The sequence below is a fragment of the Protopterus annectens genome, chromosome 4.part0 (genome assembly GCF_019279795.1).
Source record: "Protopterus annectens isolate FY-2018-M chromosome 4.part0, PAN1.0, whole genome shotgun sequence".
Classification (NCBI taxonomy): domain Eukaryota; kingdom Metazoa; phylum Chordata; order Ceratodontiformes; family Protopteridae; genus Protopterus; species Protopterus annectens.
Window position 1 is genome coordinate 913,674,694 of NC_056733.1, and position 18,599 is coordinate 913,693,292.

Here is an 18,599-nt window from a genome sequence, read left to right on the forward strand (position 1 = left end):
CTGTACTTACACCCCTCCCAAGATCATATTTTTCTTGGTTGCAGAATTCAGACCATTCTCATTTTGGTTTCTCTTCCTGCTCCTAATGTTTTGCCTCCTTCCAGTCTGCTCTTCTTTCCTGTGCCATGGCCAGGGAATTTCTCAAGGTTCTGGAGTTTGACTTCCACCATCCCCATGCTTCCTCTTGCTAGGCTACTTATGAGGAAGCTACAGTGGTACCTCAAAATGGTGTAGCTTCAGCATTGCCGTCCCCTGGAGTTACCTATTTCTTCGCTTTCTTGTCTCAAAAATGAGCTCCAGTGGTGGATTCAGTGATTTTTTTTCTCAATCTGGGACTGCTCTATCAGGTTTCAGTTCCTTCCCAAGAACTATTCATGGACGCCGCAGATCTGGGGTTGGTCCTTCTAGTGGCCCTCTGAAAGTTCATGGTCTTTGGGCTCCTTATCAGAGGTTAGGCCATATCAACATATTAACATGTATTTCATATGTTAACACCATGTTGATGTACAATTTTCTGCTAATATTCACATAAGCTAGGCTAGGTCTGTAATTGATAAAATGAATAAAATAAACTCTTACAAAAAAACTGCACAGGCCTGTGCATTTTATATCCTGTCAAGAATAATAAAAGTTGGAGGTAGTGGATGCTCATGAGAGTGTAAGCTCCTTTTGCCACAGATGAATGTTGTCCTTGCTCCTTTCAACACAGTGTTTCTGCTTCACATGTGTTAGCAGCTCCAGTGGTGAACTCCAATTTTAATGGGGTGAGTTACTCCCACACCAACGAATGTAAGAGATGCAGGTCAAAGTGCTGCTGGAATGCACTGCATTTGGAACATACAGCCATACCATTAGCAACCATAAACCTCAGCAGATGCTGAAAAATGGAATGTATACTACATGCAATAGCATCACCACTGTTATGAAGGATGTCACTATAACTGCAGAAATACAATAAGATGCAGCTGCTCCAAACTTTGATACAGCAGGTCCAGATCCCATGGACAATTCTGCGAGCATGCGTGCATGTTTGTATGAGCTAGATTTTTTTCTGGCCTGTAACTGCTAACCATAAGTCTCCCCTTTGCCAACTGATATTTTTCATTATATCCTAGCTATTTGATTAATGAAGGGGGGCTACCAGATGTCTAGCAGAGGTAGTCATCCCTACAGGTTAAGAATTTTTTCCCTTATGCCTTCATCCTGGTGACATAACATTCATGCTGATGTGGTGGTACATGCAATGCTAGACCATATGTGTACTCCTGTACAGGTGTTGCATCAGGTACTAAGCTGCATGGCAAACCAAGCATATGCTACCAACCTAGGTGCTACTTAAAGAACCACCCAGGTACTACTGGATGTCAGCACTGTAGTAGACTATGCCAACCTCCTCTTCCCAGGACAGGCAAACCACTGCTGGTCACTTACTCCCTCCCTACTTGACCAGATACTCAGGCTAATGGGACCCTAATCAATTCCAGGTCATCTGGGCTATAGGTAGTTTTTTGTCGCTCCACTGCACACAGTTTGAATCTATCTTTGCTAACACTGCTGGCTGTATCTGGAACCTACTACCAGCAGATATTACAATGCTCACTACTCTAACTGCATTTAAAATCAAACTAAAAGAACATCTGGCGCTAAACTGGGTCTGCCACTGTATCAAGCCAGGATAACCTAAAACTCTTTTTGTTATTGGTTTCCTCAACGTTACTAATAAACTACCACCTCTATCTTAACCAAGAAATTATCTTTTACCAATGAAAATATCCTCTATCCTTGTAGAAATCAATTTGTATAAAGTCTGTTTTCTATTACTATTGTTATAAAACTGTTGTTTTGTCTTGGAGCTTTTCTCCCCGGGCCTCCGCTGAAAATGGAAATAACTCCAGTCGGATCATCCCGGTGAACAAATGTAAAATAAAATAAAAATAAATGTACTCTGGATGCTTCAGACTACCAGTACAGACATCATAAGCAGGCAGGTACATCCCAACTGTCACCCCAGTCTCCACAGCACTAGTTTAATGTATCCCTACAGGTTATTCTGACAAGGTGTGGCAAAACAGGTGGTCACTATTTATGTGGTCAGAAGCCCTATGCTATCCCCTTCCTCCATACTTCCAGCCTGTATGTCTAGCTAGCCTGTTGAACCCACTGAGTCATACCAACTGCCTGTGGTTGTGCTAAAGCCAATTTTTGTCTTCCTTCAGTTTCCTTCTATGCAGAGTGCATTATGTGCACAGTTCAAACTGTTTCTACCCTGTCAAACCCACATACTGCTGTGGTCCTAAAAACTTCATTTTGACACTTCTAACCATCTTAAAACAATGTGTTGTCTATTTGTAATGTGAACCAAAATGTAGTAAAAACGTACATCTCCTCAATTTTGAGAACTCATACCACTTTAAACATGCATTTCCTTCTAATTATAACATCTGGGCTACAACTGGGCATCCAAGCTTTTGTGAATGTTGCTGGAGATATCAGACTTTATGAACATCTCTCATTCGTACCCATTTGATCTCTTTTGGGACTGCCAGCTTCAACTACGAAACAGGATAGTTAATCTGGCTATGCACTTCCACTGCACTTATATGCACCAAATCTTAGCATAACCCGCTGATGTGATCTCAGTGTTGTGTCTGATCCAATACATGTTTCAGTATATAAAATAAATACAAGGCAGCAATGTATCAGCATACAGAAGGTACAAAGCAATAACCATCTTACTAGAACTTTTAATGCTGGTTTTCTTTGAAAGCACAATTCAGCAAAGTTTACAATTTTGCCAAAGCGTTCTTTTAGTATACATATCATTTATAATTTTTTAGTAACACCACACAGGCTGAGCTGCTACTTCAGTCTTCACTTCAGCCTGTAAAAAGCCAGCATCAAGGGGAGGATGGACATCCAAATTGATGCCTGTGACATTCTACTGTTCATGCAGAGCTGGTGCTACCCGACAGACTACAAGGAAAACGTTTATAAAAGGCATCGATAAGCTGCACTGCTTCTCCACAAGCTTGTCTTCTACACACTGTCCGACTCCTTTCTCATCACTGAAATCACAGCCATCATACTTGAAAGCACATAATGGGATGATAAGTTTATTCCATAGTCTCCATTTTCTCATCTTTCTTCAGTAAGGGTATGTTACCTGGTGTAATACACAATCAGAAATTAGTGCAAATATCTAAATGCAGTCACTGTGTGCATTAAATATGCAAATCTAACAACTACTTAAAAAAAATTTTAAATTACTGCCAAAACAGCATGGAATTCAGATGTGCAGTGTTCTTAATATATGTGAGATCCAAAAACCTCCCTTGGACTTGTTACTAGAAAAAGTACAGTTGTGTACACTTACCATAAATTTAGATGTTTGAGTATATTCACTGTTGCAGTCCTTACAAAATGAGTTATCCGGCTCCCGGTAGACTTCAGTTGGCCAGAATACCAAAGTCCTTGGTATATGACGTCGACTGCCTTCGGTTTAAGCCTGATTTCAGGAAGTCAGGTACAAAGGAAGGCAGCTGACACCATTTCCTCAGTTTTTCTTGCCTTAACTGTCAGGAGCCCCCCAAAAAAGGTTAGACCAGGAAAATAAAAATCCAGTCTGTGCCCTAGGAAAAAAGGGGGATGGAAGGGGGGAACCTGGACTGCAACAGTGAATACACTCGAACATCTACATTTATGGTAAGTGTACACAACTGTACTATGTTCACAGTGTTTCACTGTTGCAGTCCTTACAAAATGGGTTGATTCCCAAAGCCCAGGAAAAAAAACAAAAGGGAGGAGGAACAGCCACTGTTTAAGGGTTGGTAAGGATGACCTGCAACACTGCAGTGGCAAAACCAGCCCTGGACTTAAACAAGGGTAAATTGTAATGTTTAGTGAAAGTGTGGACAGAAGTCCAGGTAGTTGCTTCCAGGATGTCCCTAGCAGGTACACCTCTTAAAAAAGCTGCTGAGGTAGAAGCTGCTCTAGTAGAATGGGCCCTAATACTCCGAGGAGGAACCTTGCCATGCTGTAAGTAACAAATGTGAATACAATGAGCAATCCACTTAGAAATGGTCTGTTTAGAAACAGCTTTGCCCTGAGCTCCAGGAGCAAAACTGACTAACAACTGATCAGACTTTCGAAAAGGTTTAGTCCTGTCCAAGTAAAATCTAAGCTGTTTATGCACATCTAGGGAATGCAGTAACCTTTTTCCTTTATTCTGAGGATTAAGAAAGAAGGTAGGCAGGTGGATAGACTGGTTAAGAGTCAGGCTAGAAACCACTTTAGACATAAAAGAGGGATTAGTTCTAAGAGAAACCAGATCCACATGGAAGATGATAAAAGGCTCCACTGCCATTAAGGCCTGCAGCTCAGAAACTCTTCTAGCTGAAGTAATAGCCAAGAGAAAGGCAGTTTTCCAGGAGAGAAACTTCAAATCTACTGAGGCAGATGGTTCAAAAGGAGGCAGAGTAAATTTCTCAAGTACAAAATTAAGATCCCAAGCTGGAGTAGGTGCCCTTCTGGGAGGCTTTAAATTGCTAGCTCCCCTTAGGAACTGTTTCATCAAGGGATGAGAGAAAATGGGTTGCTCAACAGAACAATGAGCAGAAATAGCTGAAGAATGAATCTTGATAGAAGAAAAGGAAAGTCCACCATTAAGTAAGCCTGACAAATAGTCAATAAGAGGAAGAGCAGGTTGAGATGGGTCTTCCCCTCTAGTCTGCATCCAAAAGGAAAATATTTTCCACTTATCTGTGTAAGATTTCCTAGTGCTGGGCCTCCTGGCTTCACGAAGGACCTCAATCACCTATTGAGAAAGGTTTACATTATGAGCCAGGCTGCCAAATGCAGAGTCTGAAGCTGAGGATGCAGAACCCCCCCGGATCAAGAGATCTGGTATCAGGGGAAGATGCCAAGGCTGGGACTGGGAGAGACTGCGAAGTATTGGATACCAATGCTGCCTAGGCCAGTCTGGAGCTATGAGGATGGCCCTTAGTTTTTCATCCCTTATCTTTAACAGCACTCTGGGAAGAAGAGGCAGAGGAGGGAATGCATAGATGGAAAGCTGTGCGCCCAGGGGAAGGACAGAGCATCCACTTTCCAAGCTTTATCGTGATGATCCCTATTGCAAAAGGTTGGAAGAAGGTGGTTGGTCGGAGATGAGAAGAGATCCACCTGGGGAGTGCCCCAACGCTGAATGATTTGATAGAAGATGGTCTTGTTTAGTTGCCACTCATGAGGATCCAGGACCTGCTTACTCAACCGGTCTGCCAGCCTTCCTGGAAGAAACTGAGCTATCAGATGAATGCCCAGGGAAGCTGTCATGGACCAAAGTATCATGCTTTGAATGCACAGGGGGTAAGAGTGAGTCCCTCCCTGCTTGTTGGTGTACCACATGATTGTGGTGTTGTCTGTCCTGACTAGAAGAGTACCAGGAGAGAGAAGATGCTTGAAAGCCATCAAGGCCTGCTGGACTGCCATCAATTCCTTCAGATTTATGCACAAATGAACTTGCTGATAGTTCCATGTCCCCTGAATGCATCTGCCCTCTAGATGAGCTCCCCAAGCATAGTCCGAGGCATCTGTGGTGAGAGTCTAGCTGGCAGGAGGTGGACAGAACGGCAGGCCTTTGTTCTGTGCGCAGGCTGTTACCCACCAAAGGAACTCCATCTGCAGACAGGGAATCGGAGGAAGAATAAAGTCTAAATCCTGAATGTGTTGACACCAAAGGTATTTGAGGTACCATTGAATTTTCCTGATATGCAGTCTTGCATATGGAATCATCAGAATACATGAAGCCATGAATCCCAGGGCTTGCAGGAATTGCCTTGCAGAGAGCTGGGTCATGCTTGCCAAATTCTTGAAGTAATTCAAAAGATCCATTTGTTTCTCGAGGGAGGAATACCATCTGGGCGGCTGTGTTCAGACTCGCTCCCAGGAATACAATCTCCCTGGTGGGTACCAATTTTTACTTCTTTTCGTTGATAGTGCAGCCCAAAGAGGTGAGAAGGTTCTTACCAAAATCCAAATCCTTTAGAAGTTGCTCTACAGGGTTTGCCTGAATAACACAATCGTCCAAGTAAGGGTAAATTTGAATGTTTCTTTGCCTGCAAAAAGCAATGACTGGAGCTAGGCATTTTGTAAAAACTCTGGGAGCAGTAGATAAGCCAAAGGGCAGTGCAGAGAACTGGAAGTGCCTGTTCACCACCCTGAAGCAAATGAACTGCCTGCAGCTTTCCCTTATTGGGATGTGCAGATAATCTTCTTTGAGATCCAAAGTCACCAGCCAGGAATCCTTGGCCAGCATTGGAAGCAACTGCTAAAGAGTGAGCATTCTGAACTTGGGAACCACCAGGAAAGCGTTTAGAATGGACAAATCCAGAATAGGGTGCCAGGTGCCCCCTTTTTTGGGAACCAGGAAAAGTCTTGAGTAGAAACCCTGGTCTATCTGTAGTGTAGGAACTGGGTCTATTGCTCCCAGGTTTAGCAAAGAAGAAACTTGTTTTTCTGTTTCTGCCCTTTGAAGAGGGGGATATATGGGTATCCTTGATGAACCTGGAAAGGTGTGAAAGGAGAACTTGTAGCCTTGGGATACTATTTTGAGCACCCATTTGTCATCTGTGATGGTGTACCAGACATCCGCAAAAATGGCTAACCTTCCCCCCAAAGGAAACCCTGGACCTGCAAAGGCAGCCAGAGGAAGGCCGGAGTCACTGGGAATGCTTGCTTTGGGAAGTTTGCTTAGAACTCCCTGATTTTGAAGAGGAAGACTGCCAGTGCTTAGCCTTTAGAGGGGTGGAAGTCTGTCCCCTAGAAGACCTGTAACCCCTAGGCCTAATGCGACCCTGTTTACTAGGGTCAGGAAAAGTCCAATTCTTAGAAGGGTAATGCCTACTAAAACAAGGAGGCTGAACTTGCAGAAAATCCTTAACAGTCTGCATAGATTTGGCCTGATCCTCCAACTTTTTCAACACCTCTTCTGCTTTGCTACCAAAAAGATCGTCCTTGTGCAAAGTTACATCCAGTAATTTAGATTTGACTGGTTCAGAAAGAGGCTGTTCTCTGAGCCAAGCATGTCTTCTAATAACAGAACCCTTGGCTGCTGCCTTGCAAGAAACCTCCAAAATGTCAAAACCACAATGTAGAGAATGTTTAGAGACAAGAGTGGCAGAAGTCAATAAATTATGCATGTCCTTACTCTCCATCAGGGAAGGAACAGCAGAATTCAATAAATCATGCATGTCCTTACTCTCCATCAGGGAAGGAACACCAGAATTCAATAAATCACGCATGTCCTTACTCTCCATCAGGGACACCAGAATTCAATAAATCATGCATGTCCTTACTCTCCATCAGGGACGGAACACCAGAATTCAATAAATCATGCATGCCCTTATTCTCCATCAGGGAAGGAACACCAGAATTCAATAAATCATGCACGTCCTTACTCTCCATCAGGGAAGGAACAGCAGAATTCAATAAATCATGCATGTCCTTACTCACCATCAGGGAAGGACCACCAGAATTCAATAAATCATGCATGTCCTTACTCTCCATCAGGGAAGGACCACCAGAATTCAATAAATCATGCATGTCCTTACTCTCCATCAGGGAAGGAACACCAGAATTCAATAAATCACGCATGTCCTTACTCTCCATCAGGGAAGGAACACCAGAATTCAATAAATCACGCATGTCCTTACTCTCCATCAGGAAGGAACAGCAGAATTCAATAAATCACGCATGTCCTTACTCTCCATCAGGAAGGAACAGCAGAATTCAATAAATCACGCATGCCCTTACTCTCCATCAGGAAGGAGCACCAGAATTCAATAAATCATGCATGTCCTTACTCTCCATCAGGAAGGAACACCAGAATTCGATAGATCATGCATGTCCTTACTCTCCATCAGGGAAGGAACACCAGAATTCAATAAATCATGCCTGTCCTTACCCTCCATCACGGAAGGAACACCAGAATTCAATAAATCATGCATGTCCTTACTCTCCATCAGGGAAGGAACACCAGAATTCAATAAATCATGCATGTCCTTACTCTCCATCAGGGAAGAAACACCAGAATTCAATAAATCATGCATGTCCTTACTCTCCATCAGGGAAGGAACACCAGCATTCAATAAATCATGCATGTCCTTACTCTCCATCAGGGAAGGAACACCAGCATTCAATAAATCATGCATGTCCTTACTCTCCATCAGGGAAGGACCACCAGAATTCAATAAATCATGCATGTCCTTACTCTCCATCAGGGAAGGACCACCAGAATTCAATAAATCACGCATGTCCTTACTCTCCATCAGGGAAGGAACACCAGAATTCAATAAATCACGCATGTCCTTACTCTCCATCAGGGAAGAAACACCAGAATTCAATAAATCACGCATGTCCTTACTCTCCATCAGGGAAGGAACAGCAGAATTCAATAAATCACGCATGTCCTTACTCTCCATCAGGGAAGGAACAGCAGAATTCAATAAATCACGCATGTCCTTACTCTCCATCAGGGAAGGAACAGCAGAATTCAATAAATCACGCATGCCCTTACTCTCCATCAGGGAAGGAGCACCAGAATTCAATAAATCATGCATGTCCTTACTCTCCATCAGGGAAGGAACACCAGAATTCAATAAATCATGCATGTCCTTGCTCTCCATCAGGGAAGGAACACCAGAATTCAATAAATCATGCATGTCCTTACTCTCCATCAGGGAAGGAACACCAGAATTCAATAAATCATGCATGTCCTTACTCTCCATCAGGGAAGGAACACCAGAATTCAATAAATCATGCATGTCCTTACTCTCCATCAGGGAAGAAACACCAGAATTCAATAAATCATGCATGTCCTTACTCTCCATCAGGGAAGGAATGCCAGAACTCAATAAATCATGCATGTCCTTACTCTCCATCAGGGAAGGAACACCAGAATTCAATAAATCATGCATGTCCTTCCTCTCCATCAGCTAAGGAACACCAGCAATGTTAGCCTTAATAGCCTACAAAGTATGCTGCTGATACTTAAGGATATGAAAAAGACAATTAACAGACGTAACAGCCAGGATGGAAGAAGTATAAACCTTTTTACCCCATCTATCCAAGGCCCTAAATTCTCTGCCAGAAGGAACAGGATTTTTAGCAACCGTGGCTTTAACACCTTTAGGGCCCTGAGAAATCTCTGGATCTGCAGTACGATTCTTGAAAAGCAATTGATGAGAATCAGGAACTCTATAATACCAATCAGGCTTTCTGGGAATAGGAGGGACAGAATTAGGAGTCAAAGAATTCTCCATGAAAACATCATCAACAACTTCCAACACTGGAGGGATAGCTAAAGGCTTATGCTGTGGCAAACCCAAAAATTCCCTAATCCGTTTCTTAGACTGAGGGTAGTCCTGACTTTCCCATTTGAAATGCTCCCTAAAAGCATTCAGAGTATATCCAAAAGAGTAATCTTCTGGCGGGGAGGCAGAAGGGATAGAGTCTTCTGCATCAGAATCCTCAAAACCAGAAAAAAGTTGAGAGTTTCCCTCTTCATCAGCAGAAGTGCTGGAAACCTCAGAGTCTGAGGCAGACAAAACTTCTGGGGACAATTCCCTAGCCCTCTTAGAAGGAGGTTGCGGAGAGTCCCTGATAAGGGTCAAGACATCACTAGCCAGCTTAATCATCTGAGATTGAGGCATTTGAGGGGAGGCCAGCACCTACTTTGGAGTAGGAGGCCTAACCACCGCAGTAGTCTGAGCCAAGGTCGGTCAGTCTGGATCTGGTCTCCAGGCAGAGAAAAGAGGCCTCAGAAATCGGTGCCTGCTTAGCGGCTCCGGATCCATCAGAGGTGGCGACTGGCGGAGGGTTCGCAGACGAAGTGGAAGCCTGCGGAATGGAGGACTCAGAAAAGGTCTCTGCAGATGCCTGTTGCTGAACATCCGTGGACTGCAGGGGCAATAAAAGCACCTCACTGGCTACCGCTGGGCCAACAACCAACTTAACAGGGACTTTGTCGGCTAATTTGACCCTAAGCCTGTCGCGGTCCTTATCATTGCGCTTCTTAGGCACATCTGAAGTCAGGAGACCAGAAGACACCATACCGACGAACTTAGGCCAAACACCAAAATGCTTGAACAAGATCCTAGCTCTACAGTGAATGGTTCGTGGGTTGAAAGAAGCACAAAACACAATTACGGATGTCGTGCTCAAGGCCCAAACAAGTGATACAATAGGAGTGAAAATCACGGTGCGGAATCTGTTTTCCAAAGGCAAGACAGTTATTAACTTTCTCTGACATTCGTTAAAGCAAGAAAAGAGGGTCCCCAACGTGGTACTTATCTGAGGATGTCTTCAACTAAGCAGTCTGAATACAAAAAGAAGGTACTCAGCTGACCGGCACTTGTGCAAAATGCTTCTGCTTCGGGCTCCTCGGCAAGAAAGACTGAGGAAATGGTATCGGCTGCCTTCCTTTGTACCTGACGTCCTGATGTCAGGCTTAAACCGAAGGCAGTCGACGTCATATACCAAGGACTTTGATATTCTGGCCAACTGAGGGCTACCGGGAACCGGATAAGCCATTTTTGTAAGGACTGCAACAGCGAAACACGATGAACATTTTCTGTTAAACAATACCAAGTCATGCGCTGAAAATCACAGCGCCATTCATGGGCAGAGCACCAGACAACACAGGTAATCTGCCTGTTAAGTGCCTTGAAATGATAATATTCTTTAAATATCTGTTAGACACAAATGTTTAGAAACCACTTCAGAAAATCATTGGCAAAATATTTGTTAAACATTAAGATTAGAACTAAAAAAGGACACCTGCTATTTACTGAAATTCATTTGATAAATTAAATACGGTAAAATGGGGATTCATCATGAATCTTGGTGCAACTAGCTATCACAGTTTCACATAATGCCATTGCTGAATGTTACTAATGCTGCTTTGCTGACGGCTGTACACAATGTCGTCAATGAATGTCACTACTACTGGTGTGCTCATAGCTGATCACATGCAATCTGTGAAATAATCTCAAAATTCTGATGTTTCTCCACATTATGCCCCTTCCTAGTAGTATCCCTCCAAACCTTTTCTCACAGCTGCTTTTATGTAGTGAGAGCGCCCTCATGTCTAGAAATTCATAAAGTGCCTATGAGCAGCGAGTCAAGATACGCACACACTAAAGGATGAAGGACTTTTTCGGAATGCCTGTTATCAAACTGCTGTTACTGCATATGTTGTCAGGAGACATAGTGCAGTGCAAGTGGGGGTTGGCATAATGGATAGTGTGTTTACTTTGGAGATGGAAGGTACAGGGTTCATTTCTTACCTTGGTGTTGGGAAGTTTGGCTAGGCTTAAAATGTCCCACAAGGGCAGATAACTTGGTATTAATCTACAATTCTAAGAAACCCCTTTTTAAGCGCAACCTGGATAAATGGATAGAAAACAGAAAATATACCCCTGGGATTCCACCCATGTCCCTGCTGGACAGGGGCATTGGGTGCTGATTTGTCTAAACATGGGCTAAACTCTTGGCTAGGCTTATAAGGGCCACAGAGCCAATAGCCTAGTAACCTCCTATGATCCTATGAAACCCAATTATATATGAGTACATAGCTCTAACACTAACGAGCTAGCTATAATAACAGTTATACCTTGTGATACTTCCCTGCTGTTACAAAAAATAGTTTGAATGTGTACCCCATGGCAGTCAGACCACATCTCCCATCTTCCTATGTATATAACAAGGTAAAAGCAAAGTAATGCACATTAAACAGAAAGCAGTAATTCTAGATATATACAGGAATAAAAGAAGAATCCAAGCTGGAGGCGCTCATATTGTATTAGTAAAGGCGTAGAGTAGGTGTAGCTAGAAGCATTCCAACCAATCCTGCAGAATCTGGGGCTTCCAAGATAGCTGCACAATAATCAAGCTTAATTCTAGCTTTCCCAGTGTGAAAACAGAAACTCAACACAAAAGGCCAGTGGACTTTTATGTTTATGGGTAAATTTCCATAACTCACTAGTAAGTGTACTGTTTGGATGACAGGAAAAAAGAAATACAGGGCACCTGGAAAAAATCCACTACAAAATGTGAGGAAGAAACACTGACTGGAGAAAGTTCTGTAGCTGTTCAGCAAAAAACAATGCAACCTCCAGACATGACTTCCAGTAACCTACAGAAAGATGTAAGACAACTGCACACAGATCTGGTTAAAATAAACAAAACAATGATGGAACATATCAATGCCAACAACAAAAGGCTGGAAAAATGCAAGAAGCTTTAAAGAAATATCCAGATGAAGTGATAAAGCAGCAAAATCAGAGGCTGAAATGAAGAAAAAGCTGGCTGAATATGACACTGCTCAGGAAGAGATGTAAAAAAAAAATAACAGAATTGGAGGACAGCACGTGTAGGGAAAATCCGAGATTTTCAGCTACACCAGACAAGTAGAAAGGAAAAGACTGCATTCATTTTATGAAAGCACAAATAAGCAACTGGAGTGGTATTCCACAGGAGGAGTTGTTAGCTGAAACGGCACATTGTGTGCATGCTTCAAAAATGGCTATGAGAAAGCAACCTAGACCTTTAATAGTAAAGATGGAATCCTACCAGAAGGAATTGATTCTGACAAAACTATGGCACAAAGACAAAGTACTAAAAGTGGGAGAAAGCAGACTGTTTCTGGAGAGTGATTACTCCTTGTATACCAGGCAGAAGGGAGTAAATTCATTCTACTATTCATGGAATGGCAAAATGCAGGTGTGAGATTCAAACTGCGGTACCCAGCAGTCTTCAAGGTATTCTTCCCTGGAGGGACAAAATAATTTTCTGATGAAGTACATACTAAGGAGGAAATGCAAAAGGTTGTCCAACAAAAAGTGAGCTGTGAAAAGAAAAGTTGCTTGAAATCTTACCATAACCACGGATGTCCTTCTCTTCTGTATTGCAGTATTCATCACATATGGGTTTACTCCTCTTGCTACCCGAACGTCCAGCCAGTATACAAAAGATTTCAGTCATTGTATGGTGCACATGGGACGTCTGACCTGGCTAGTACAACTTGGGCCATAAAAGTGATGTCTGCACGTACCAGTCCTCAGAACTATAAGCCCCAGTTGGAACCAGTCCTAGCAAGGGTAATGCCAGCCCTGTGCCATCCAAACAGGGAAATGTTGCATAGCAGGAGGGGTAGGTGGATGGGAAGGAGTACTGCAACGTGGAAGAGAAGGACATCTATGGTTATGGTAAGACTTTATACAACTTTTCTATGTCCTTCTATTCATATGTTGCAGCATTCATCACATATGGGTGAGTGCCAAAGCTCACTGTGAAGAAGGGGGAGGTAGCCTAGTACAGTTCCCCAGGAATCCATGGAAGAAAGCCCTGGCAAACCCAGCTCTGGCCCTAGAAATAAGGTCCTACTTGTGTTTGGTGAAGGTGTGCACTGAAGACCAAATGGCTGCTTCCAGTATGGTGGAGGTATCCAAACCCCTGAAGAAGACCCCTGAGGAGGCCATTGCCCTGGTGGAGTGTACTTTGGCAGTACCCTGCAGGGATTTCCCACGGTGTTTGTAGCAGAATGTGATAGCTTTGGAAATCCATGTTGAAATAGTTTGTTTAGTTACTGCCTCCCCTACAGCCCTGGAGTGGAAGGAGATGAACAGTTGATTATTTTGTCTCATGGACTTGTTTTGCACAGATAATATCTGAGTTGTCTGTGCATGTCCAGGGAATGGAGTACTCTCTCACGGTCTCCCTCTGGGTTAGGAAAGAAGTTTGGTAGGTGGATGGCTTGACTTAGGGAGAGGTCATTCATTGTCTTGGGCATGAAGGAGGAGTTACTTGTAAGAGTAACCCTGTCAGTGTGGAATACCAAGAAGGGTGGAATAGCCATGAGGGCTTGCAGTTCTGACACTCTCCTGGCTGAGGTCAAGGCCACAAAGAGGACAGTCTTCCATCTGCAATGTTTTAAGGAAGCGTTATCTGCTGGCTCGAAATGGAGGAAGCGTGAGTTTCTCTAAAACATAGTTACCCATGGGGGGGAAGGGTTTCCTGGGTGGTCTGAGGTGAAGGTACCCTTTAAGGAATAACTTATCTGGTGGTCTGGAAGCTAGGGGGGGATCCAGAGGCAGGCATGCTGACATGGCAGACAAGTGAGATTTAATATATGAGAAGGCCAACCCTGTCTGCAATAGTTCACACAGATAAGACAGTACTAGAGGGGGTCTCGCCATGCAATGGGTCCAACTGTCTTGAGACACAATATTAAAAATCTCTTCTACTTTGACAGGTAAGATTTCCTTATATTTGATTTCCTGGCCTCCTGCAGGACAATGAGCAAGTCCTCACTGTAAAGGTGTCTGAAAGGTGAGATGCAGAGATTGCCACTGTGGGTGTATTTGGGATCCCTTGTGCTGTGTGAGAAGGTCCACTCTGGAAAACAACCTGCGGTGATTGCTCTTGGATAGCTGTAAGAGTAGGGGGAGCAATGCTGTCTTGGCCAATAGGGAGTCACCAGCAAGATTTTTGGTCTGTCCTGCTGAATCTTCAGCAGTACCTTCTGAACAAGTGGGAAGGGGGATAATGCAGAGAAGCATTCCCTTCCAGGAGATTGAGAAGGCATCTATTGCCACAGCCTGACAATGTGGAAGTCTTGTGCAGAAGGACGGAAGTTGCCTGTTGGTGGAGGAGGCAAACAGGTCTATTTGAGGTGTACCCCACCGGTGGACCAGGTCCAGGAAGATGTCCCTGTGAAGCATCTATTCATGGTTGTTTGTCATGGATCTGCTGAAGGAGTCTGCCTGAGAATTCTGTAGGGAAGGAATGTAAACTGCCTGCAATGTTACTCCCTGGGAGGTGGCCAGTTCCCACATCAGGAGAGCAAGTTTGCAAAGCAAATAGGATTCGGTCCCCCCTGCTTGTTGAGATACCACAGTACTGTGATGTTGTCTGTAAATATTTTTAGTGGTCCTTGTAGGTTGGATTGGAAGGTTCACAGGGCCAATAATATTGCCCTCATCTCTCGGATATTGACATGTTCTTTCCTGTGTGATCCTGGCCACACTTCTTGCACCCAGAGTTGCTCCCCAGTTCAGATCTGAGGCATATGTGTACATGGTCTGTTTGGGATGAGCTGGTTGAAGGGGAAAACCTGGGTTCAGGTTCACCTGCTTCAACCACCAGTGGACTTCTTGTTTGAGGCAGGGAAGGAGAGGTACCCTGAACTCGAGGGGGGTGGGAGTGTTGGGTCCAAACTGACCTGAGGTATCATTTTAATTTCCTCATATGAAGTATTGCTGATGGAAGCATGGGGATAGTTACTGCCATGTAGCCCAGGAGCCTGACATACTGCCTTGCTATAATTCTGTGGTCTTGAAGACCATAAGCAGGTGTTATGTCAAGCTTTCCAACTTTTTGGGGGTAGGCTTTCATAATGTCTGTCCGAATCCTGCACCCCAAGAAGACGGTGTCTTGAGTAGTTTCCAGATGGGATTTTGGGAAGTTGATTTGAAATCCCAGGGACTGTAGGTGAGTAATGGAAACCCGCATGTGTTGCTGGAGGGCCTGTTTGCACTCTGCCTAAATGAGCAAGTCATCCAGGTAAGGAAATATCTGGATTCCTTTTGTCCTGCAGAAGGCAATAACTGGAGCCAGACATTTGGTAAAGACTCTGGATGCTGTGGAAAGCCCAAAGGGCAAGGCAGAGAATTGAAAGTGAGAGGAACCCACAGAGAACCTCAGGTATTTCCTGAAACTTGGCCTTATAGGGATGTGAAGGTAGGCATCCTTGATATCTAAGGTGACCAAGAACCCTTGTGGAAGGGGGAGCAGAAAGAGAGTTTGTAAGGTCAACATCCTGAAGGTTGGGACCTGAAGGAAAAGGTTGAGTAGCAAGAGATCCAGAACTGGCCTCCAGGAACCGTCTTTTCTTGGAACCAGAAAAATCTTGGAGTAGAAGCCTCTTCCTTTTGCAGACAGTGGTACTGTTTGAATGGTGCCCTGAGCCATCAGGTTGTCTAACACTGGCTGCAACAGGGAGATCTATTCTTTTGGTGGCTGTGGGATACCCCTTGTCTTTGGAGGCATGAGCCAGGTCATAAAATAGCCATTCTCTATTATAGAGAGATTCATTTGTCTGAGGTGATATGTCCATACTTGCAGACAGTGAGAGGCGCGCTCTGAGGAAGGACAGAGGGGGAGGAAGGTTATTAAGTTTGGCAGGTAGTCAAACACTACCTGCCCTGTCTTGAAAGGGTGGCCTCTGGCTAGAAGAAGTGGGTGCTCTGGTAGGAGTGTGTTGCTTCCTGGAAGATTTTCTAGTCCTTGTGGAAGCAGCAGGGCAAGAACGCTTTCTAATAAATTGTGTTTTTGCTGGGTAATTCCTTTGGAATTTTGGAATAGGAGAAACCAGCAGGTGTTTTAAATCCTGCATCTCTTTGCCCTTTTGCTGTAATGACTTAAATAAGTCAGCCACTTTTGTTCCAAACAGGGCTGTGTTGTCCAAACGGGGATCAACCAGCTTAGCTCTAAAGTCATCTGGTAGAGGTTGTAGTCGTAGCCAGGAGTACCTTCTCAAGGCAGATGCTGATGCTGCTGCTCTGGTCTGACAACCTGAGAAGTGAGAGCAACTAGGGAAGAGAGTGAATCTTTGGCAGCAGAATCTGGGGAGTCTGCCAATTCCTTGGAGATCTTCTCCAAAAGGGATAAAGCATATTTATCCATGTGTTTCTGGTAATTAGTAGCTCTGAAAGCCAGAGTAGCAAAAGTGTATATTTTCTTACCTAGACATCCCATAGTTTTGCTGTCCTTGTCAGCAGGGAGAATGGTGGTGGTAGGCAATAGTTTTGAGGCACTGTCAGTTGAAATGGAAATTGTGGCAGGCCCTGGAGCAGGACACTTTATTAGGAACTTTGCATTCTCAGGAACTTTATAAAACCTGTGAGGTCTGCATGGAGCGGGCAGTTGTGAGTCTGGGTTCTGGGATGCTGAAGAGAAGGGATCCAGGAAGGCACGTAGAATGGGTGGAATAGCAGTAGGGGTTGGGGAATCCACCTGAATGAGGGAATAATACCTTTTTCTAGACCTCTGACATTTCAGAGGATTCCCACTTGAAATGTTCCTTCATTTTAGTAACAGTTTCCCCAAAGGTCAAATCCTCTGCTGGGGAGTCGGGGTCAATGGATTCTTCTTCTGGGGAGCCATATCCCAGGGGTGGAGGCAACTGAGAGGTATATGATAGGTATTCTTCTTCAGAAGAGTCAGAGAATTCCTCCTCTTCCCTCAGAGGGATCCGATGTCTGAGGCTTAGGGCTCAGGATGGCAGGAGGGATAGTGGATGCGCCTGGAGTGGTAGGCTGTAAGGCCATAAGGGCATTAAACAGACTTTGGCTGAAGGCCTGCCAGTCCAGGGTACTTTCAGGAGCAGGAGACACATGCTTTCTTTTTTCCTTCCTTTTGAGAGACCTAGTGGGTGTCTGAATTGAGGAAAGCCTAGAAACCAGCAACTGTATGGTAATGGAGGGATCTGACGGTGCTGCTGAGATTGCTGGTTCCCCCTGGCATTGGAAACTGATGTCGGAAAAGCCTCTGTGGACGTGCTTTCTTTGCAAGATTGTGCAGCTTCCATGAAGGTACCTGCTGTATCCGAGGCAGTGGAGCCAGAGTCTTCAACCAGGCCAATGTTGGCCACAGGCTGAGGGTCGAACGAAAGGGGCGCAGTGGTAGTCGTAGGCCTGACAGTTCTGGCCTTTTCTGGTGGTTCGGCAGGTATGTTGGCAGAACTCTCCATACCTAAAGGCTAGCTGTTTGAGAAGTTGGTTTTCTAGGTATAGGTTGAGAGCATGCAGACAGTTGCGGAGAGTTTTGGGCACAAAAGCCTGGTAGATGGTGCAGGCCCTGTAGTCGTGCAACCTACCTAAAAAAATAGACACTGATCGTGGGTGTCCTTGTGAGGTTTCTGACGGATGCACTTACACTTTCCCTTTCTGGATGATATGAACAAGCATTAGGATAAATAAAATGACTGAAAAGGTTCCCCAATTGGGCACTTATCTGAATTCTTCTGAATCCAATGGCCGGGATGGCAGGAACACCTGACGTTCGACTGGCGGCTGAGAAGTGCTGAGGGCTGGTCCATGCAGGCATCACTTTTATGGCTCATGTTGTACTAGCCACATCAGACATCCACGCACCACACAGTGACTGAAATCTTTTGTATACTGGCCGGACATTCTGGTAGCAAGAGGAGTAAACCCATATGTGTAGAAGGACATCAAAAGGAGATTCTGCTTGTTGTTCTTTTGGTAATAAAGATCACAGCCAGAATATACCTGTGAAACCTTTTCCACTGTTTCAACGGAAAATGCTGCAGAGAATGAAGGGAACACGACAGTTAACTATTAGAATCAAGAGTACATTGGATATGAAGCAGAGACAGGATTTGGGTGATGGAGATGAACATTAATAAAACCAGTAACATAATGTGGGATTACAATGCAATAATTATATTTGTGAAATATGACAGAACAAAAAAAAAATCTGGAAATATTGGATTTTTTTTTTTCAGAATTTGTTGGACTTGT

General features: G+C 44.1%; 1 protein-coding gene across 2 annotated transcripts in view; it reads right to left on the bottom strand.

The window, feature by feature from the left end:
• Window positions 1-2,724: 2,724 nt before the first annotated feature.
• Window positions 2,725-18,599, bottom strand: part of GATC (glutamyl-tRNA amidotransferase subunit C) — a 294,822-nt gene continuing 278,947 nt past the window's right edge. For both annotated transcript variants that reach the window (XM_044068883.1, XM_044068882.1), the window contains one exon: window positions 2,725-3,163. In XM_044068883.1, coding sequence (XP_043924818.1) covers window positions 3,114-3,163 — 50 coding nt within the window. In that variant the 3' untranslated portion in view covers window positions 2,725-3,113. The remainder of the gene's footprint in view (window positions 3,164-18,599) is intronic.